A 22,934-nucleotide genomic window follows, 5' to 3' on the forward strand; every position below is an offset into this window, starting at 1 on the left:
TAATTGATTGCTAATCTCATAGCGTTGTGGTCGGAAAAGATGCTTGAAATGATTTCAGTTTTCTTAAATTTACCAAGACTTGATTTGTGACCCACTATGTGATCTATCCTGGAGAATGTTCCATGGGCACTTAAGAAGAAAGTGTAATCTGCTGTTTTCGGATGGAATGTCCTATAAATATCAATTAAAGCTATCTGGTCTATTGTGTCATTTAAAGCTTGTGTTTTATTAATTTTCTGTCTGGATGATCTGTCCATTGGTGTAAGTGAGGTGTTAAAAGTCCCCCACTATTATTGTGTTACTGTCGATTTCCTCTTTTATAGCTGTTAGCAGTTGCCTTATGTATTGAGGTGCTCCTGTGTTGGGTGCATATATATTTATAATTGTTATATCTTCTTCTTGGATTGATCCCTTGATCATTATGTAGTGTCTTTCCTTGTCTCTTGTAACATTCTTTATTTTAAAGTCTATTTTATCTGATATGAGTGTTGCTACTCCAGCTTTCTTTTGATTTCCACTTGCATGGAAAATCTTTTTCCATCCCCTCACTTTCAGTCTGTATGTGTCCCTAGTTCTGAAGTGGGTCTTCTGTAGACAGCATATATATGGGTCTTGTTTTTGTATCCATTCAGCGAGCCTGTGTCTTTTGGTTGGAGCATTTAATCCATTCACATTTAAGGTAATTATCAATATATATCTCCCTATTACCATTTATTAATTGTTATGGGTTTGTTTTTGTAAGTCCTTTTCTTCTCTTGTGTTTCCCACTTAGAGAAGTTCCTTTAGCATTTGTTGTAGAGCTGGTTTGGTGGTGCTGAATTCTCTTAGCTTTTGCTTGTCTGTAAAGCTTTTGATTTCTCCGTCAAATCTGATTGAGATCCTTGCCGGGTAGAGTAATCTTGGTTGTAGGTTCTTCCCTTTCATCACTTTACATATATCATGCCACTCCCTTCTGGCTTGTAGAGCTTCTGCTGAGAAATCAGCTGTTAACCTTATGGGAGTGCCCTTGTACGTTATTTGTTGTTTTTCCCTTCTTGCTTTCAATAATTTTTCTTTGTCTTTAATTTTTGTCAGTTTGATTACTATGTGTCTCAGCGTGTTTCTCCTTGGGTTTATCCTGCCTGGGACTGTCTGCCCTTCCTGGACTTGGGTGGCTATTTCCTTTCCCATGTTTGGGAAGTTTTCAACTATAATCTCTTCAAATATTTTCTCAGGTCCTTTCTCTCTCTCTTCTCCTTCTGGGACCCCTATAATGCGAATGTTGTTGCGCTTAATGTTGTCCCAGAGGTCTCTTAGGCTGTCTTCATTTCTTTTCATCCTTTTTTCTTCATTTTGTTCTGCGGCAGTGAATTCCACCATTCTGTCTTCCAGGTAACTTATCTGTTCTTCTGCCTCAGTTATTCTGCTATTGATTCCTTCTAGTGTATTTTTTATTTCAGTTATTGTATTGTTCATCTCTGTTCTTTAATTCTTCTAGGTGTTTGTCCTGTAATTCTTCTAGGTCTTTGTTAAACATTTCTTGCATCTTCTTGATCTTTGCCTCCACTCTTTTTCCAAGGTCCTGGGTCATCTTCACTATCATTATTCTGAATTTCTGGAAGGTTGCCTATCTCTACTTCATTTAGTTGTTTTTCTGGAGTTTTATCTTGTTCCTTCATCTGGTACAAAGTCCTCTGCCTTTTCATTTTGTCTATCTTTCTGTGAATGTGGTTTTCCTTCCACAGGCTGCAGAATTATAGTTCTTTTTTCTTCTGTTGTCTTCCCTCTCTATAGTAAAATTTAGATAGACAATCATTTGTCCTCTGGAAGCTTCCAGCAAGACTGGTCGTGTTATAGACAAACATGTTGACAGCTCACAAAATTAAAAAATAAATACAGAGTTGGGAGTGAGACAACTTCAGGTGGCCCAAAGGAGAGCCCAGACAAGCGTTCTCTCCCAAGCCTTTGGCCCTGAATTTTCTCCAGACAACCGTGGGTAGTTCTCATGTCAGCGGGTGATGAGGATACCAAAGTCCCAATCATTTATGGAGATCTGGGGCCCCAGCAGGGCTTCTCATGGCAGGATAAGCTGGCGGATGTAGGCTCAGCTGCTAATCTCCACAATCCTTCTCGGAAAGACAGAAAAAGCAACTCATGCTCCTTAGACTTAGGTGTTCAGGCTGAACTTTCCAAAGAGCTCTGACCCTGCAGGGAAGCCAGGAGCAACGGATCAACACTGTGATTAATAGGAAGCACAATCACCAAAAACCAAGGTTGACAGAGGAAAGCAGAAAGGTCAGCATCTTCCTAGTTATTTCCTGAGGCTGGAGTTTACAGAGGACATGACCCCCAGTCCAGACTGTGCTGAGAGGTCAGTAAGCCTGAACAACAGTGAGGGGGGTTGGGTGGCCCCCAAAGATCCCCTCTCTCAACTGGAGCTGTCTGGGAGCCCAGGAAAGGGCATTCAAAGGGATGAGAAAGGGGTGCATTCCAGGGTCTTGCTCTGGTTTGTTGATCAGAGTGGCAAGGCGGCCAGGGGCCTGCAGGGAAGCCAGCACAGGTTCACAGCCAGGGCCGAGTCCTTCGGGAGGGGGCTGTGTAACAAACTGCTCACAGGACCCCCCAAAGCACTGTGGGCCTCCGGCCCCGGCAGAACAGCACTCTGATGCCTAGAGTGGGCTCTCGGGGGACGGCCTGGCTGCAGAGGCCACTCTGCTTCTTCCCAGCTGACATGCCCTCAGCTCAGTTTCTGCATCTGCACCATGAAAATGTAACTACCTTCCTCCGAGGTGGGGTTCATTAAGTCAGTATGCGAAAAGTGCTCATCCTGGTCAGTGCCCCGCATCTACTACACAGTGCAAAACCATTCAGGCTTGACAAATAATCCACATACCATCACACCAGCACAACTCGGCAGCTTTCACTGCCGCCAAGAACATTGGTCTCACTCCGAGCCCCCACTTACACCTGGCCCTTGATTTCACCCCCCCGCAACTTCTTCTCCCGTTTTTTTTTTTTAATCTCAAAGTGGCCAAAAGCACTATCAATTTGCTGAGGCAAAACCCCATGTCTCAGTATTGACTCTTCCTCAAATGCCCATGGGCAATCCATCTGCAAATTCTTTCAGCTTCACATCCAAGACATATCCGGATTGCAACCACTTCCCACCTCCTTCACACTGCTCCCTGGCCCGGCCCACCCCAGCACTGCCCCTGTGGTCAGCTGCAAGAGCTCAGTAGCCCCTCCTACCCAACCAGTCCCTCGCTCATCCTTCTTGATCTCTTTCCTATACACAAATTGGGTGATCTTTTAAAACTATAATCAGATTGCCTCAGACCCCTGCTCAAAACCAGTCAATGGCTTCCATTCATGTTCAGAATGAAATCTGAATCCTTGCCATGACCCAGGAGCGCTACATCATCTGGCCCATCTCTCTCTTCAGTGTCATCACCTTACTCTTCCCACGTGATACACCACTCCCCTCACCCCTCTCTAAACCTGAGCTGGCAACATAGGGGCCCCCGGGCACTTGAAACATGGCTAGTTCAGACTGAGATGTGCAGTTAGTGTCAAATACACACTGGATTTTGAAGACTTGGTATGAAAAAGAGAATAAAAAGTTTCTCAATAACTTTTTAAATAGTGATTATGTTGAAATGACAGTATTTTGAATATATTGGGTTAAAAACGTATTACTAATTTGATCCTCTTTTTTTTTTTCTTGTTTGCGGTACACGGGCCTCTCACTGTCGTGGCCTCTCCCGTTGCGGAGCACAGGCTCCGGACGCGCAGGCTCAGCGGCCATGGCTCACGGGCCCAGCTGCTCCACGGCATGTGGGATCTTCCTGGACTGGGGCACGAACCCGTGTCCCCTGCATCGGCAGGCGGACTCTCAACCACTGTGCCACCAGGGAAGCCCTGATCCTTCATTTTTAAAAATACTCTTTGGAAATAAAGAAGGATCAAATTAGTAATACTAATACAACACATATGTGCCCTGTGTTACATTTCTATTGGACGGTGCTGCTGTAAGCCAGGGGTTAGCAAACTATGATCTGTGGGCCAAATCCTGCTCTCCGCCTGTTTTTGTATGGCTTGTGAGCCAAGTACAGTTTTTATGTTTTTAAATGGTTGAAAATAATAGTCATTTGCGACACATGAAAATTATGAGAAGCTCAAAATTCAGTGTCCGTAACAGAATTTTATTGGAAAAGAGCCACAGTCACTTGTTCCGGATTATCTAATGGTTGATTTTGCACCACAGAAGCAGAGCTGAGTAGTTCCAACACAGACATCCTGGCTCACAAAGCCAAAAGTAATTACTATCTGGCTATTTATAGAAAAAGCTTGTCAACCCCTGCTCTAAACCCTCAGCTTACTGTATTTTCTTTATAGAACATAGAACTATTGCCTCTCCTGTTACGTGATAACTTTGGCAAAGGCGTGTACTTTCTTCTCTTCTTTGGTGAATTCCTGCCAGCATCTAGAGAACAGTGCCTGGCACACATTAGGCGCTCTATAAATATTTGTTGAATCAATACATTTTACAAATCTAGATTTCGGGTCCTGTGTAGGAAGCACCTCGTTAATTAAAGAACATGAATCACCACTACTACAGCCTACTGTCTGTTTCTCAGTAGGTTAAGCTAAGGTTAATTAAGACCCAAGCAAACCCACACATAATGAAAGGAAATGCTGACACATGCCTGGTAACCTGCCGGGCTTGGAGACAGAGACCGACACTGTGGTAATGACCAGAGGAGCATAGCCTTTCCAAAAAAGTGCCTCATTTTGTTTTAATAAATTCCATGATTTTGAATGCATCTTTGGCCCCTCTTACAGAGGAGAGGTGAAGCTGTCCCAGTTATCAAAAAATTCAAATCTGCTCTTCTTCAGCGGACTGCCTGTCAATGTGCTCTCATCCAGTGTGTCTCCCGTGTCCTGGGAACCACTTCCTGGGTCAAATGACTCTGCTGCCTCCAGGAGCTCCATATCGCTTCCGTCTTCCTCAAAGGACTTCTGGAAAAAGTCATAGATCTTCTGCTGCTTTGGGTCCTTCACCAGAGGAAGAAAAGACAAAGACATCAGCACCCAGGCACCAACACTGACCCTCCCCCCACCACTGTGGGACCAGCTCAGTCAACTATTTATCACTCAAGCAGCCTCACTGTCTTTCTGTCTGGCTTCTTAGCTTCTCTGCTGCTTGCTGGGTAAAGAAGGAAAAACAGAAAACGAACGGTTGTGAAAGCGACACAGGACCTGCTCTCACACTAATTTATGTTGGGAATGTTTTCTCCCTTCTAACTTTACAAATCAGTATTTCAATATTGAAACAGCTCCCAAGCCTTTCTCCACTAAGAGGTTAGTTAGGCTGTAATTCAACTCCCGAATTGGTGTGTTCAGCCATGGCTTATACCTAATTCTCTGAGTGGTTATAAAACACACACTTAACATATTGATAAGTAGATACATGTCCCTGATTCTGACTACCCTAAAGTTACAAATGATCAAAATGCCCTCCAACTGCATCTATGCATTGACAACGATGGTGTAGTGCTAAAATCACACCCAGCTGTTATGACCACAGCAGATGACGGGCTTGCTCTCACCCCTTTGCTGATCTCTCCTCTGTCTAAATTCCTAACCCTGGCCATCATTCAACCCAGAGGCACATATTCAGTATCTCCACTGACCTCCCACAGGTCCATAAAACTAAACCTGTCTAAAAACCACAACCATCTGTCATCTCACTCCTACATCCCCAAAGCAGGTCCTGTTCCCTAGTTTTGATGGTCTCGCACTATTCTCATAGTACCCCTAGCTTGCAATCACCAGGGCATCCTGACTCCGGATCTCACCCATCAAACTGCATCAGGTTGGTTTCTCCGTCTGTTCCCTCCCAGATACTTAGTAGGCAGGCTCTTTACTTGGGCCACATTGCTTTGTACCTGCCTGAATCTGCAATGGCTTCACTGCACTTCCCACCTCGGGCCTCTTCCCACGTCAACTGCTCACCGGTCTTTTCCAGGCTAATTTCTCCCTACAGACTATCCTCTAACAAGATTTTCCTGTCACATCATTGGGCACCCCTGTGCCTACCTCATCAAGTCTAATGCTGCTTCCCTGGCTTTCCAGGCCCTTTGGAGTCAGGTCTCAGCCTAACTGGCCACTATTTCTTTGCTTTCACAGAAGCCCTCCACACTAGCGAAGTTCTTAAAAACTGATCCTGCAAGGACTCTAGATTATTCAATAATCTGTACCCTACATTCTCTCGCCTTTCAGGATCCTAGCTATTCAGATGGGAAGTGACATTAAGGGTCATTAAGGTCATCCCCACACCAGCCGCATGTCCTCCTCTGTGATATCAGCTTTTGTCTGAGCAACTGCAAGGTCGAGGAAATGCTGCCCACAAGGCAGCCTACTCCAGGTAGAAACAGCTGTCCACGTGCATTTGAGGACGTGATGGCAACGCTATGTGCTAACTTGGAGCACGCATAATTAAAGGGAAGCAAGTTCCAAGATCAGACAGTATTTCACTTCCCTTCCCAGCAGGCAGGCAGACATGACCTCTTCTGCTTTTGGCTCCTATACAGGAGGCAACACTTTCTTTTCCTAATAGTTGATACAGTTTTCAGCCCTATTTTAATTTTTTTTAAGTGATATAATTATTAATCAAAATAAATATTGATAAACTCCATTTGTACTTTAGGCAGAAATTCTTTTTTTTTTATTAATTTATTTTTGGCTGCATCGGGTCTTTGTTGCTGTGCATGGGCTTTCTCTAGTCGCGGAGAGCGGGGGCTACTCTTTGTTGTGGTGCGCGGGCTTCTCGTTGCGGTGGCTTCCCTTGCGGTGGAGCACGGGCTCTAGGCGCACAGGCTTCAGGAGTTGCGGCTCGCGGGCTCTAGAGCACAGGCTCAGTTAGTTGTGGCTCGTGGGCTCTAGAGCACAGGCTCAGTTAGTTGTGGTGCACAGGCTCAGTAGTTGGGGCTCGCGGGCTGTAGAGCACAAGCTCAGTAGTTGTGGCGCACGGGCTTAGTTGCTCTGCAGCATGTGGAATCCTCCCGGACCAGGGCTCGAACCCGTGTCCCCTGCACTGGCAGGCGGATTCTGCGCCACCAGGGAAGTCCCTAGGCAGAAATTCTTAACTAATTCAAAGCAACTGAGGGTCAGGCCAGTATAAATAAATGAGTTATAAATAAACCTATTCTCATTAGTTGAGAAGCCTTTAAAAATAAGCCTCTTTCTTTTCAAAGGGCACATAACAACCAAGGCTCTGTCAAAACAGTCACCATTCAACTGAATTAGACAGTTCTTCAAAAAGTTTAAAAGGAAGCTTGTCTTAAAATTGGCTTATTAATTATAAGGATAGTTTATACCCTGTGTTTAAAAATATGATCTCCCCTGAGTCTTATTTATCTCAATAATTACATTACGAAGAAAGAATTTAGTTGCAAGCAAATGTAAATGAAAGATTATATCCTCAGACAAGTCTTAGCATCACCTACAAGATCGTGTCGACCTGACAGCTTCTGATGCTCGGCAATTCCACAGGGAGGAGGCGGCATGTCAGCTTCCTGAAGCGCAGGGCCGCATTTCTACACGAGGCTCAGACCTCTGTCCATGCTCTCATTAGAAATAACCCCCCAGGGGTCGCCCTCCATCAGGCAGGACCTCTCGAGTTCTCACCTTCCTTGTCAACCACCCGAGCAGGTGAAAGAAGACCAGCCTTTGGGAGTCTTTGCACCTCTGGCTCCTCTACCTTGTTTCACTGAAATGGAGGGGGAAGGGCTGTGGCAGCCATGGGGCTGGAGAGCTAGGCCAGGGCAGGCCTGCTGGGCCCTGGGCTGCCCTCTCCAGAGGCAAACAGGCCTCCTCTCAGCACCTCTGACAAGGCCCCACCTGGTCACGGAAGGATGTTCACCAGCCTCTTACTCTCCTTGACAGTAAGAGGGGCTGTCGCACAGGGAATGCTGGCTGAGTCTGGAAGCCTTCCGCCTGGGCTGGCTTCAAGTGACCCATGACTGCGGGAGAGTCTTGCTGCTCCGCAAGTCTCTGCTCACCCCTTTATAAAATGGGAAGTCACTGAGGATAAGGTGCAGCAACAGAGGGGAAAGTATGCTACACAGAAGCAACACCCTATGTGAAACACTCCCCATTCTTTGCTGGGGATGTGTTTGGGTGGTGTTGCTATGTACTTTTTGCAACAATTCAGCTGTTGCCATGGGGCGTTTTCTGTCAGTTTCTAATGGCCTGATGGAAGAGGCAGCATTTGGAGGCCCTGGTTTTTGAGGAGGGCATGTCAGAAGCAGCAGGAGTTAATGCCAGCACTTCTCCGTAAACAGACGCACACACACAGATTGACCCGAGAACGAATGCAACCATCATTTTAGCTCCCCAGCTGGGGGAGGTCCCCAGGAGTGATTCACACCTTCCCGCTCAGGACCTCTGGACACCCCAGTGGCAGGGAGCCACATGCTGGTGTTACCTTGTAGAAATAATCTGCGGCTTCTGTCATTTCTGAAAAATTGGTCTCAGAAAGCCCGGCTTCACCCAGAACTTTAATCTTCTCTTGAATCAGGGGCCTGTTGGGGAGAAATGAGCTGCAGTGGAAACAACCTGCACAGAACCAGCAGACTGATTATAGCGAGACCAGCCCCTGTTCTTGTGAGACACGCTCACTGTTTCACATCTCTCCATCTCTTCAGGCACAAACGCCCATCCTGAAATACTGACCTCCTCTCTATTGTAAACCGACCAAGTCAGGGCTCACATCGTCAGGCTCAAAATTCTTTCTACTGGAAGATGTGTAGGAAATAAATGCTACTGCGACAAAAATTTGAACCTGGCACTGTTATGAGCTGCTCAGTTAACAAATCCATTAACAGAAAGGGAAGTAGGGGCAACCCACACGCAAAATAAAGGTAAGATGCCTTAGTCATAATGCTGGAAACAGAGATAGGTAGTGGAAACTAATAAGATAATCAAGAAACAATATGAGGAAGGAGGAAATGGAACTGGGGAGGGAGCATTTGGGGAGTTTTTGCCTAAGTGATGGACATGAAACCCCAGAGTTAAAAATCTGACCCCATCTCTGCTAAGGAAGCACTACACGGCCCAGGGTGAGCCACTTTCCCCCACTGGCCCAGCAGCAGCACTGTGAGACGTGGCCTTACGGAACCAGCACACCTCCCAAGGGGCCAGGGGGGCAGTCTCCCTGACTCAGCAAACGCCTTCACGTCTGGGAACAGAGTGTTTTACAAACAAAATTCCACCTACATTGCATCCCAATACGTTCTCCTCCCTTGTCTCAGGTCAGTGGGAAGGAGCCACATCCCCTTATTCCTACAGGATTTCCTCATGCCTCCTGCAGCCACCAGTTAACACTATGCAGGAGGTCAAACAGGGTCATGAGGAAAGGGGGAGCGCACTACTAGCAGGTCTTCTGTGTGGATCCCTGGAGACCTGCCCCAAAGCAGAGGCTCTTAGGGAGCAAAGGAAATACGTCATCAATGTCGACCCAACTGCCGGGCCAGCCAGGGGCCTCACCAAAGGTAGTCATCAGCCGTGCCTCTTGCCACCAGGTAGTGGATGCCCACAGAGCTCGACTGCCCGATGCGGTGCACCCGGTCCTCGGCCTGCATCAGCACCTGCGGGGCGGGGAGCGGGACGCATGTCGGTCAAGGCTGGAAGCTGCTCGGCCCACCGCAGCGGGTGGCCTCTTGCCCCGGAGCCTCACCACAACCCTTCCTCCTCACTGCGTGTCACGTGGCAGGGGGCCTGCAAGCCTCTGTCCACAAACGGTCTGTCATCTGACAAAAGGGAGAAGCAAGCACAATCCTGGTCAGCAGGGGGGACCTCGATCTGCAGCTGGGAAGCTGTGGATGACCCTTCAGGGCCGGGCCAGCTGCTGGGCGCTGCAGAGGGAGAGCCAGCTTCAGCTCTGCCACCAGCTGTGACGAAGGAGACCCGGCACACTGCCACTCTTCCTCCATGGAATGAAAAGTTATCTTCTAAACAGATAAGAGATACCGCGCGCAGGGAGAGGCCATATGTGATCAGGGGGTAGGGTGGCTTTTTTATACGGTGGAAAAACCCTACAACGAATAATGAAAACCAAGAACATGGTTTCCATTATAAAATGCCTTCACGCTCTAAGCCCAGCCATCGTTACAGCCGTCGCCGACGTGTGGTCGATGAGAGCCACACTGGTCAGAACATCAGAAGGGAAAGAACTTCTTTCTGGAGTTGAGGAGAAAACTTTGAGTCCAAACAAATGTCTTCCATCTGCTTCCACAGCTGATCAGATAAGGCCAGTGGGCACCCTGCGCATGTTCCAAGGAATACCCACCGCAGTCGCCCTGTTGTGGCCCCACTGGTAAAGTGGCTCCCGGGGGCGGCTGATAAAAAAGGGCTCAGGCTGGGAAGCCAGAGGCCTCAGGCCAGGGCTGCCACGTGCTCTCCTTAAGTGACAGCTATGGTCTTGAGCTCTCTGTGCTCCAATTTCTTCATGGAGACATGGATCATGAGACTCCTTCTAAAACTTCAGTCTTCCCGTTGGTAATAAGATGGTCGATAAGCCTACTACTTAGCAGGTTGTTGTGAAGACCTAATACCTGGCCAATGGATGTGCAAAGTATAAGCGTGTTTACCAGGCCTAACAGAAACAGAGGGAAGATGACGCAGGCATCAGGGACAGCGCACAGAAGCCCCCCCCCCCCCCCCCCCCCCCCGCCCCGCCCCGCGCCACTGGCTCTCTCTGCCAGCAGCCAGGAGTACGCCCCTCACCCCTGGGTTCCAAAACAGCTCCGCAAACACCACCAGGTCAGCAGAGGAGAAGGTGAGGCCCATGTTGGCGGCGGTGATGGACAGCACAGCCACGGCGGGCCCCTCCGACAGCTGGAACTGCTGGCACAGATCCTCACGGTCGGCCGAGGAGGTGGAGCCATCGATGCGGATGTGCTTCACACGCTGCGGGAACAGGAGAGGGAAGCAAGGTGGGCGCAGGTGCGGGGCCTCGGCGGCACGGCTCCAGGGACACAGCCCCGCGCTGCTCTGGCTCCAAGCCGGGTGGAGCATCAAGCTCGCCACTCTGTACTGCTTTCCGAGCTTCTTTCCTGGTCTTTCCTTTCCTTTCATAATTGAAACTTGTGTTGAGATAACTGTAGGCTCGCATGTAGTTTAAGCAATAATACAGGGAAGGATTCCTCGTATGATTTGCCCAGTTTCCTCCACTGGGAATATTGGTAAAATTATAGCATAATATCACACCCAGGATACTGACTTTGATACAATCCACTGACCTTATCCAGATTTCCCCAGTTTTACTTAAACTCCTGGGTGTGTGTGTTCTATACAACTTTATCTCGAACGTGGGTTTTCATGTATCTGCCTTCACAGTCGAGACAGTGAACAGTTCTAACCGCACAGGGATGCTCTGTAGCCCATTTAGAGCCCTGCCCGCCTCCCTCCTGCTTCCCCCTCACCCACCCAGTCCCTACTAATCTGTCTTATTATTATTATTATTTTTTGCGGTACGCGGGCCTCTCACTGCTGTGGCCTCTCCCATTGCGGAGCACAGGCTCCGGACGCGCAGGCTCAGCGGCCATGGCTCACAGGCCCAGCCGCTCCGCGGCATGTGGGATCCACCCGGACCGGGGCACGAACCCGTGTCCCCTGCATCAGCAGGCAGACTCTCAACCACTGCGCCACCAGGGAAGCCCTGTCCTGCATTTCTAAAATGTTCCATTTCAGGAACATTTATAAATGGAGTCAAACACTATGCAACCTTTGGGGCTGGACTCTTTTCACTCAGCATCACTGCCCGGAGAGTCACCCCTGTCGTTGCACGTACAGTCGGTTCACACACACCCGTAGCTCATTCCTTCTCATTGCTGAGCAGTGTTCTGTGGCAGGGATGTACCATGGTTACCTATTCACCTTGGGCAGGACATGTGGGTTGGTCCCAGCTTTGCACTACTACAAATAAAGCTGCCCTGAACACTGGTGTACGAGTGAATGTAACTTTTCACTCCTCTGGGACAACTGCCCTGGAACCAACTGCTGAGCTGTATCTGATAGTTGCATGCTTAGCTCAGCTTATTTTCTTTAAAAAAACAATTTTTTTATCTGCAATTAAAAATTTAATTTTAATATATATATATAAAACGCCTTATAACCTTATGTAGTTATGTCTTGTTATTCACAGTAGTTACGTTCTATATAGTCATTATTATAAAATCTGAATTAGCAAATCCTGGATAATCTCCCCTGGGGAAACACAGGATTAGGTTCCTGAGATCAGCTTATTTTAAGTGGCATTTATTGTTTCCTAATGATAAAGACAGACATTATGAGGAAAATAAATTACTGATCTATTTTTTCTCATCACTCTTTTCTCAATGTGTTTGCTACATCTTTTAAATAAAAAGTTCTATATCTTGCTTTTCTCTGATAAACATTATATTGTAAATAAACTAAATTATTAAAATGTTTTCTAAAACATGATTTTTAATGGCTGTGTAATAGTTCATTATGCAACAATAGTATACTTTAACCACTTATCTATTTCCTCACATTTGGGTGGGTTTCTACTTGTCACTAAAAAAGGATGGGCTGTCTGCATGTCTCAACTAAGAAGTCCGCATGCTGCAACTAAAAGATCCCGCATGCTCCTACTAAAGATCCCACATGCCGCAACAAAGATCTCGCATGCTGCAACTAAGACCTAGCGCAGCCAAAATAAATAAATTAATTAAAAAAAAGGATGGGTTGGCAAATGTCCACCAACAGATGAGTGGATAAAGTGTGGTACATGCATACAATGGAATATTACTCAGCAATAGAAAGGAATGAACTGTTGATACATGCATTAACGTGTATGAATCTCAAAATATGTTGAGTGAGAGAAATCAGATTAAAAAAAAAAGGAGTACACACTGTATGATCCTGTATGATCCCACATTTACATAAGGCTCCAAAAATGCAAACTAATCTACAGTGACAGAGAGCAGATCAGTGGTGGCCTGGAGATGTGAGGATGGGGAGAAACGGGGATTACAAAGGACAGGAGGAAACTTCTGGGGCTGACGGATATATTCACGACTGTATGGCTGTTAGCAAAACTGGCGCCATCTTGGGCCCGTGCAGTTCCTCCTGTCCTTCCAGTGACCTTACCTAGGGCTGTACTGTAGTACACTGTGCTGTCCTGTAGTAAATCTCTTCTTTGTCATCTAGGGCTTCGTAGTTAATAGATACTGTTTAATGATCATTAGGTCCAGGTGGCCTGTATGCTCGGTTAGTCTCCAACGACAACGACCTTCACCGACGCATTCCTGATGCTCAGGAGAGTAGTAACCCACCACAAATCTGGACTTAGGAATGTACTTCCTGTCTCCAAGCACATACCCCTTTACTCTAGGTTAGCTACAAGATTGTTCCAGTGGCTCCTCAGCATTGCAGAGTGCAGCTGCAAATGCTCTGGATCACCATCTACCCAGGCCTACCCTCCATGTAAGTTACCCTTTAATAAATGGATCCACTGATGGTACGGAGCTGCCTGCCTTGTTTTTAGGTCTCAAGATACCTTCTCAGTTCAGTGGGCACTTTTTGTTCCTTCTGTGCAACAACTACCTCCACTCTTGCTCAACTGTATACTTCAAATATGCGCAGTTCATTGCATGGTAATTATACCTCAATAAAGCTATTAAAATAAAACATTTTAAAAGAGGGGTTGGGGGGCTTCCCTGGTGGCGCAGGGGTTGAGAGTCCGCCTGCCGATGCAGGGGACACGGGTTCGTGCCCCGGTCCGGGAAGATCCCACATGCCGCAGAGCGGCTGGGCCCGTGAGCCATGGCCACTGAGCCTGCGCGTCCGGAGCCTGTGCTCCGCCACCGGAGAGGCCACAACAGTGAGAGGCCCACGTATCGCAAAATAAATAAAAAATAAAAAAAAATAAAAATAAAAGATGGGTTAAAACGAACCTGTTCATGGTTCTACAAGGAAGAAAAATTATTTGGAAAGTCGACAGAAATGTTTCCGGAAACCTTCACCTCATTTCTTTGCTCAGATCTGACCTTGGCCTGCTTAGCAGTCGACACACAAACAAGAAAAGCACCCTGTGCTGAATTTCAAGGGGAGCTTACCTTTCTCTCAAGCGCATTAGTGACTGCATCCAAAACTACCTTATGGTGTGCAAACACTAGAAACTTCTCTCTTCCACTTTCCAGTAGGTCCAGGATATATTCACTGCATTTGACAATGACAACACAATAAATTAAACACATACGCAATCCAGCTGAGATTAATTACTGAAAAGTGACTGCATCTGTAGCAGATACCTTCTGGGTACCTGCCTCCCCAGCTCATTCCCTCCCTCCTCTGAGAGCTGACCTCTCCCCCTTGCCCTCAGGAACTGTGGGGAAGTCATCTCCCGCCATATGCAGAAAGAGTTCTTCCATACTTTTTAGTCATCTCCCAAACACAAATAAAACAAAGTATCCTTATGTTTTACGTGTCTCTGATAGGTTACTGAAACATTCTTATTATTACCTGGGATCATACAAGATAATTAACAGTATGCACTTTGGCTGCTACTATCATTATAATGTGTTTTCAATAAAAATTGAAGTGTTGTTTACAGATCTGAAAATGCCTGGGCAGGGGCTGAGGGATTCTTGACAGTAATACGTTTCTGGCAATGTAGTATTGAGATGTAAGTAATAATACTGAAGAGACGTCAGGGATCGCCCTCCAGCTCCCTCCCACATCAGACTGCAAACCACAGGGCCAGCAATTAAGGCAGTGGTATAAGTGAATTCTTTTTTCCAAGGCCAAGGAATATGGGTGAAAAGGCCTTGTTTACACGGTCCTCATTCTGCTTTTAATTTACTTCTCTCCTCCATCCACTGTGTTTTTTCGTGACTTTCTGCTCCTTATCTTTAGCTGTGGCCTTAAAGGAAGGCAGCGACCCCCAGGAGCTGTAGAGAGGAGAGTCACCCAGTTGGCAGATCCCAAGCTTGCCCTGGCACTCGCGCCCTGCAGAGGGTTCCCAGTCCCAGTACAGGTCACCGGTGGCTCCTGCACGGGTGGCGGGAAGGTCAGATTCCTCGGACAGGACACAAGGAGCCCTCGCTCTGCCTGAGGGCATCCCCACACATGGGTGTGTGTCTGGGCAAAGAACAGACATTGCTCTCCTTGGAGAAGGACAACTCTCCAAGGTTTCCTATTACAGTACAGGCAGGTGGGGAAAAGGGAAGCGGACTCTCTTCTAAACGTCTAAGAATTTTTTCAAACAATACTATGACCAACTACGGTATGGATTTGAGTTCAATTTGTGAATTGTTGGTACTAATAGAATCTACTTTAATTAGTTTGAGAGACATAAAATTTGCCATGATATAAGCAAAAAAGTTAACTGCTACAGCATCAGAAAGTCACAAGGCCATAAAATCAACTTGGCCAGTCCATAAACACCACGGCCCCCAGTTTTCCTAATGCCTCTCATCCCTCTACATCTCAGACGTGGCATTGCTGCTCTGCCCTTCCTCACGTCCCTGAGCTACCGAGCTGGAAATATCTGCCGACCACAATAACCTTGGCTTTATATTGAAAGATGTCCATTAAAATGAAAACGAACACAGCAAAAATGGGAAGAAAAGCAACTATCAGAGGAAACTGGGGTTTTAAGATTTATAATCTAATTTCCACTTACTAGCTGTATGATTCTTAAGTTTAGAGATTTACGTTAGATTTACTCAGTTTCTGCATTTTAACTTTATTCTACTGATCTCACGAGGAGTCTATAAATGTGACATGAGTTAACAGATGTCAAAACTGTTGGAAACTATAAATCACTATATAATTTATCATGGAATTTTGAAAAAGTATGTATAAGGTATGTTATGATTTGAATGTTTGTGTCCCTGCCCCCCAGTTCATATGCTGAAATCCGAACCCCCAATGTGGGGCCTATGGGAGGAGATGGAGTTAATGTTCTTATAAAAGAGACCCCAGAAAGCACCCTTCCCCTTCCACCATGCAAGGACACAGCGAGAAGATGGCTGTCTACGAGCCAGGAAGAGAACTGTCACCAGGCTCTGAATCCGCCAGCGCCTTGAACTTGGACTTCCCAGCCTCTAGGACTGTGGGAAATACATGTTTGTTGTTTAAGGTGCACGGCCTACGATATTTTTGTCATAGCAGCATGAATGGACTAAGACAAGGTATTACCGAAGTTTATTTATAAGGTGGAAAATGGCTAGATTTAAAATTCCTAAGGGAAATGGATGGCTCTGGGCCCAGCACTCAACGGACCCTGGATTTTGTAGGTCACAAGCTGAGAGAGCGAGGGAAGGGGCTCACACCCGTGCCATGTGTTATTCAGCAGCACATGAGAAATGTCGGCGGAGGCAATTCAGATTGGTGCCTGAGAGAGAAGGTTCCAGGCCATAAAAACCACATCTGGAGTTCACTGGTCTCTTAAACAGTATCATAAATGAAAAGGGCAGTGCCCAGAGGGTGAAGGAGAGCTGCCCGACATTCAGGAGTCTGCGCAGAGTCTGTGATTTGAACAACGCAGCGAACTCACTCTCCAACCACATTTAAGGGTGCAGAGGGAGAGGCCGGTGAGGCTGGGAGATGCAGAGGCTGAGTGAGAGGGCAGGGCAGGCTGTGGGTCTCCATTTATCCATGGATCTCGGTCCCCACAGCCAATCTGGGACCGCTCAACCCACGCTAAATTCATTTCATTGTAATTGGATCACTCGGACCATTATCCTGCCCGAGTCTCACACAAACGTTAAACAGTAAAAAATTAGGCAAGCTGCACGTCGTTAGACTTGCTTCAAGTTTCTATCTCAGTGATATGTGAAGAGCAGTGGGTTTTTCTTTCTTTAGCCAAGGCAGACAATTGAGATTTTTTTCTTTCAAGTCAGTGAATAACTTTAAGAACAGAAATTATTACACCAGCTTTAGCTGAGAAGACAGAAGGAGACCAAGTGTGACAACAGCCACTTGCCCGTATCTTTCGAACAAACGATGGTATTCACCTTCTTTCTTATTTAGGTAAATGACAGCTGAAACATGATGTCTTTGGAGATGACCAGAGAGTCTCCGTAAGGCAGCTTCCTGGTCTTCTGCGAAACCCCTAATTTTTTTCCTACAGGCAAGTGACCACAGTTCTCTTAGCAAGAGGAAAACTTCCCTTCAGTGTTTGGGTCACCCAACCCTGCTCATAAGTGGCTACAGCTCCAGCTCACTCGGGTTAAGACGGGATCTGGCAGGGACCCCAAGCACATCCTGGCAGGGCTCCAGCGACAAGCCTACTTATGCCTCCTGGGTGATGGTGCCCTAAACTTTATATTCAAAGCAACTACCATTCAAATCTCTAATCATTTCTTACAGAGCAATAAAACCATCCTGACGGACTAAGATAACAGGTATTTCTTTTTAAGAAAGAGAGAGAGAGAAGTCGACACTTGGTGTCCACTTACATGACAGATGGGATTTTAGCTTCAGCTGTTCTGTTGAAGAAGAGAATAAGGGCTTCTTTCTGCTGCTGTTTCTGTGGAAGGAGAAATCGAGGGTTTGAAGTCTCCCACTCTGAGAACTCCGTGACACGCTGACATAATCATCACCACCAAGAGCTTCACAAATCCCAACATCCATCGCCAGAGCCGAGAGGCCCTGACTTATCCACTCGCTTTAGCCACGCCACAGGAACTGTCTACACTCTGGTTTTGTACCAAGAGGCCCTGACTTACCCACTCGCTTTAGCCACGCCACAGGAACTGTCTGCACTCTGGTTTTGTACTGGGAGACAAAGTAGCATTACAGATGTTCTGTCACCCTTCGAGAACTGTTGTGAGAATCCAATGAGGCAAGGAACATGCAAGCTCTTTGGAAGGGCATTGCAGGTAGTGCTTCACCATCCATGCCAAGCTCATGTGCTCAGCGGGAAGGCAGCCCTGCTAAGCATACCTATTTACTATAGGTATTACAGCCTGGTGACAACTTACACATGACGGTGGCCCACGATGTTCCCCCACCCCTTTCCTTCTGCCAACTTGTGTCCATACCCAACTGACTAAGCTCACCTCTAAGACTTACTGAATCATTTCCAAATGACCCCAACTAGTCTATTCTAGTATCATCTCAAAATGTTATTCACATGTTTCTGGCCTGTGTGCACAGAAGGTAATTGACTTCCCTCAAGAAGAAACGGTATTTTCTTTATAGTTTGCATCTAAATAAATCCCAATAAAGAATGCTAACCCAGGAGGTGCTTAACCAGTTTCACAACAATATGAGATAACATTTACCATTACTCTTGGGTTCCCAGAGAGGACAGATACTCTTACCATCCTTGGTAGGGCAGCCATCCCCTTCCACTAGCCAGCATGGGTTTATAGATGCTCCTACATTTTGGGCCTGGGCCCTGTGAGGCCAGTGATTGACATGGCAGCTTCCTCATGGAACAAAGAGGTGACCCAACAGTAAAAACACCTATGGCCCTGAACTCATTAATAACTCAGGAAAGCAGCCACAGCTGGACTGTACCTTAAATTACAGATACCACAGATGGTGAGAAAAGCTACCTGGTCAAAATCGCTTTTTGGCTTTAAACAGCATCTCTCCTCTAGGCCTTGACAAGAAAGAAGAAAGAGACCCAGGAACCACAGGAATCCGTAGGGGCACTGATGGGGTAGTGGATCCGTTTCCTTTTCTACATGAGTCGTGGCAGTGGTGGGCACCGTCCCTCCTATTTTGTGGCAGCAGTTCAATTAAACCACTCTAACCTCCTGGGAACTCACATTGAAGATGTGATTCTGTGTGTGTGTCTTAATTTGTTTCTCGGCCCCAGGCCCAGTCAGGATTCTGACGAGGCTCTGGACACACACACTTTTCGCGTGTGGCCCATGAACTCACATGGAGTCCATTTGTGTCTCTCAAAGGGTCCCCTGCAGTAGGTTAGGCCCTCCAACCACCGAACGCATCCCTAGTAGGATATGCTGAAGGGACAGTGTCAGGCTCCCATCTGACGACCTCACCCGCAGCGTGTATGCCTCAAGGAGACTGCACCCCACCCGTTCTCAGTCCACAATTAAACTCCTGTTCCTTCAGAGACTCTTGTCAGGTCCTTCCCTCCCACCCACACTCAGGCCACACTTGCTCTTAGAAAGGGAGAGGGCAAAACAGATGGAGAGATGGTAAAAAGCACTTTCAGGAACCCTGCCCCAAGATTTAACACGCAGAGCCAATGTGGGTGTGAGAAAACAAACATCATTATTACACACAGCTTGGGAGATGGTACCCTGGGCTAATAACCCTTTTGGGGCTGTTATCAATAGGTACCAAAAGTCTTCAAAATACGCCCATGCCCTGTGATGCAGCAACTCACTCCTAGAATTTACCCTCAGGATAGAATTGGAGGTACACAAATTCAGATGTAAACTGCTTTTTCAGTGTAGTGTTACTTAGCATAGTGAACAATTGAAATAACTTAAATGTCCAACTACAAATGACTGGCAAAATTACAATATAGCCAGGTGAGAAAACATCATGCAGTCTTCAAATATTATGTTTTAGAAGAACATACAACAACATGGAAAAGGGTACAGATATAGTTTTGTAACTTGCTTTCTTCCCCACTTGATGGATCTTTATAAGATCCCAATTTCTGCTTTTAAAATATATATGTTGCTTATTATGTACATAAGTTACAATATATATAAAGAGAGATAAATAATATATATTTTAAAGCAAAAAACACATAAATTTTAAAGAAAAAAATACCAAAATGAGATATGCCAAAATTATGTAATATAAATAGATGGGTTAATCTTTTTTTTTTTTTGCGGTACGTGGGCCTCTCACTGCTGTGGCCTCTCCCGCTGCGGAGCACAGGCTCCGGACGCCCAGGCTCAGCGGCCATGGCTCACGAGCCCAGCCGCTCCACGGCATGTGGGATCTTCCCGGACCGGGGCACAAACCCGTGTCCCCTGCATTGGCAGGCAGACTCTCAACCACTGCACCACCAGGGAAGCCCCGGGTTAATCTTTTTTATAGTATAGTGATAAAAAAACAATAAGTGTTACATATTATACTTTTCTTTATTTGGCAGATTTTATACAATAGATATCTATTGTTTTTTCTTTTTTTTTTTTTTTGCGGTACGTGGGCCTCTCACCGCTGTGGCCTCTCCCATTGCGGAGCACGGGCTCCGGACACGCCGGCTCAGCGGCCATGGCTCACGGGCCCAGCCGCTCCGCGGCATGTGGGATCTTCCCGGACCGGGGCACGAACCTGTGTCCCCTGCATCGGCAGACGGACTCTCAACCACTGCGCCACCGGGGAAGCCCTCTATTGTATTTTTAATGTGGGAGAAATCAATAGTTTTATCTTAAAAAAAAAAGCTCCCCAAACTGATAGACATAATACTAGCCCATTAACTATCTTATTACTTCTTTTGTCAGCCATGGACTGGGAAATTTTAAATAACCTGCATTCTTTGTTCCTGCCTCTTAGATTTTTATTAAATTAGATCCACTGGGTTCTGAATTTATTTTTCTATGTTGGAATCTAAGTGGATTGTCAAACGGCAGAAAGGTGAGCTGATACTGTCACCAGGAAGTCTGCATGGACCAGTTCCATTTTTCTGTTCCTGGTCTTGCTGATCAAAAAAACGGCTTTAGACAAAAGATGATTAGAGTCAGCTTTTCTTAGCCTGTGAACAGCTATCTATTATTTTGGCTGAAAATGAGAAAAAGATTTCACTGTACATTATGTTTTATAAATTGGCTGCTTCACCTTGGCTTCTGTGATTTAAAGCTTTTTAAAAACTGTCTTCCTCCAGATGGGAAGGTGTGAGGGAACAAAGAAAGAAATCACTTTTTGACAGGTTAGCAGTACTTTGCTGGAACCACCATAATGTGTAAAATTGCAGGGAAACTTGGGGCTACAGAGTCACTATAAAAATGGTGGTGGTGGGGTCCTTTCTGTAGATTCACAGACTAAAACCACAAAACCATGATTCTCCATTTTAACACTTTCAATTCAGGATTTCACAGCCAGTCAGGGCTTGGAAGGCATGTTGATGGCCATCTGGCCCAAGCCCCGGCTGACACTGGCTCCCCTTCCTGGGTTAAGTTGGCAGGAGGGTGCTCCCAGTCAGATTTGTAGATGCATCAAATCTGGGGCTTTACAGTAAGAAAGGTTCTGATGTTCTAAAGGGTCATGCTCATAAATTCATTTGCTACTTGGATTTTCCATTATAAAAATTAATTTACATTAAAGAACACAAAAGAAAACCAAATTTTCAAGAATTTGTCTTATTATCTAAAAGAATTAAGCATATGGCTTGAGCATCATGCTGAAGGCAACCTGTATCTCTTCAATTTCTCTCTCTTAGGGACAAACCTAAATTTCCCAAGACACCAAGGAAGCAACATAGCAATTCTCAAGCACTGGACTGGGAAGAACTCAAGGCCCCTTCTCCACTGGATTCTTGAAGAATTACAATGCAATTTAGGGTTTGTTTTCACAATCGGCAAAATAGTGTTAAGACTCTGGGCTGAAGAAGCAGAGACAACAATCACACACAACAGGTAGGACTCAGAGCAACTGTCCCAAGTCCTTCATACTTTTCCAGCACCAAGCCTATGAGGTAGGTCGTGGCTCCCCTTTTTAGGGAAGAAAGTATCTACAAATCCCAAAGAATTTAAGGGACTTACATAGCTACGGGGAGTTATAAACACCCAATATTCCTGATTTCCATGGCTCAGCCTAGTCAATTTCACATCACTGTCGATAAACTCAGAAATCAAACTTGCAGGTTACATATGAAATCATCTTTGGAAAGAGCCACTCACCTAACTGTGTACATTGGCGGAAAGTTTAAAAAATGCTTTCAAACCTTGCTGCACTAAGTTCAAAATTCCCATACATCTTTTTGGCCATACTGCCTCTTGACCACTTAACGTGACTTTCCTCCTCAATTCTAACGCCCACAGACCGTTTTGTCAGTTGTCTACACTGGCCGCTCTCCACCACCTGGTTCAGGAGATGGACTGGGTACAGGTGAGGGTGTCCTCCGGGGACTCCCACGAAATACTAATAGACTTTCTTCCATCACACACGCAAGGAACTAAAACATAGCATTTTATAAACATTCAGACTTCTGCATCTAAAAAGATCATACATCTGAATTTTTCCCATTAATATTACATATGCTATACATGTTCCTTGGTTTCCTTGTCTGGTGGAGTTCACTGGTGGGCAAAAGTTAGTAGACATTAAAGGTTTAAGAAAGTTCTAAGAAAAAACTAAAATTGAGAAAATATTTTAATTCACTGCCTTTTTTTCTCTAGAAATCAGAAAAAGACACCAATGCTGATTTTATCAACAGAACACCCCGGTTCTGCTCGTGGTTCCACTGAAATATAATTTGAGAACCACTGGTCTGTATGTCCACATCAACGTTAAGGAACTTCACTTGAAAGCTCCACAGCAAAGAGATTACGCCTGCTCACTTCCTCCAGGCCATCCCGATTATTATGTATAATACAGCATAAATTAAATACTGCTAGACAAGTTACCAGTGCATCCTCTACCCTACACTGTTCCTTAAAAATTACTAGCCAGTCTTGTTCATCACATGGTAAAATAACATTAAAAAAAAAAAAATCACACATTCTGTCTCCTGTCGTCTTATTTATTTTGTACTCTCCCAGAAGGCTAGTATCTCATGTAGATCTAAGTTTCCGTATACAGGGTAATATCAAGCCCAGATAATGCTTTATGATAATGTCAGAAAGTGTCAATGACTGTCATTTTCTTGGGAATGAAGATTGCAAGGTTTCTATCCCAAGAGGACAGAAACGGGTCTGGTATAGATTTTACTTTATAGCGGTTAGCACAGTATGACACTAAAGACAGACATGAAACGAAAGTGTTTT

At 45.8% G+C, this 22,934-nt stretch overlaps 1 protein-coding gene across 3 annotated transcripts in view; it reads right to left on the reverse strand.

Annotated features, from left to right (window-relative positions):
- Window positions 1–4,781: 4,781 nt before the first annotated feature.
- SMARCAL1 (SWI/SNF related, matrix associated, actin dependent regulator of chromatin, subfamily a like 1) overlaps window positions 4,782–22,934 on the reverse strand; it is a 52,222-nt gene continuing 34,069 nt past the window's right edge. For all 3 annotated transcript variants that reach the window (XM_029225315.1, XM_029225314.1, XM_029225316.1), the window contains exons 13-18: window positions 17,472–17,542; window positions 14,124–14,226; window positions 10,768–10,950; window positions 9,529–9,629; window positions 8,468–8,564; window positions 4,782–5,034 (exon numbers count right to left, since the gene is read on the reverse strand). In XM_029225315.1, coding sequence (XP_029081148.1) covers window positions 4,816–5,034; window positions 8,468–8,564; window positions 9,529–9,629; window positions 10,768–10,950; window positions 14,124–14,226; window positions 17,472–17,542 — 774 coding nt within the window. In that variant the 3' untranslated portion in view covers window positions 4,782–4,815. The remainder of the gene's footprint in view (window positions 5,035–8,467; window positions 8,565–9,528; window positions 9,630–10,767; window positions 10,951–14,123; window positions 14,227–17,471; window positions 17,543–22,934) is intronic.

Source organism: Monodon monoceros, unplaced genomic scaffold (assembly GCF_005190385.1).
Source record: "Monodon monoceros isolate NGI ecotype Baffin Bay Population unplaced genomic scaffold, NGI_Narwhal_1 Super_Scaffold_16, whole genome shotgun sequence".
Taxonomy (NCBI): Eukaryota; Metazoa; Chordata; class Mammalia; order Artiodactyla; family Monodontidae; genus Monodon; species Monodon monoceros.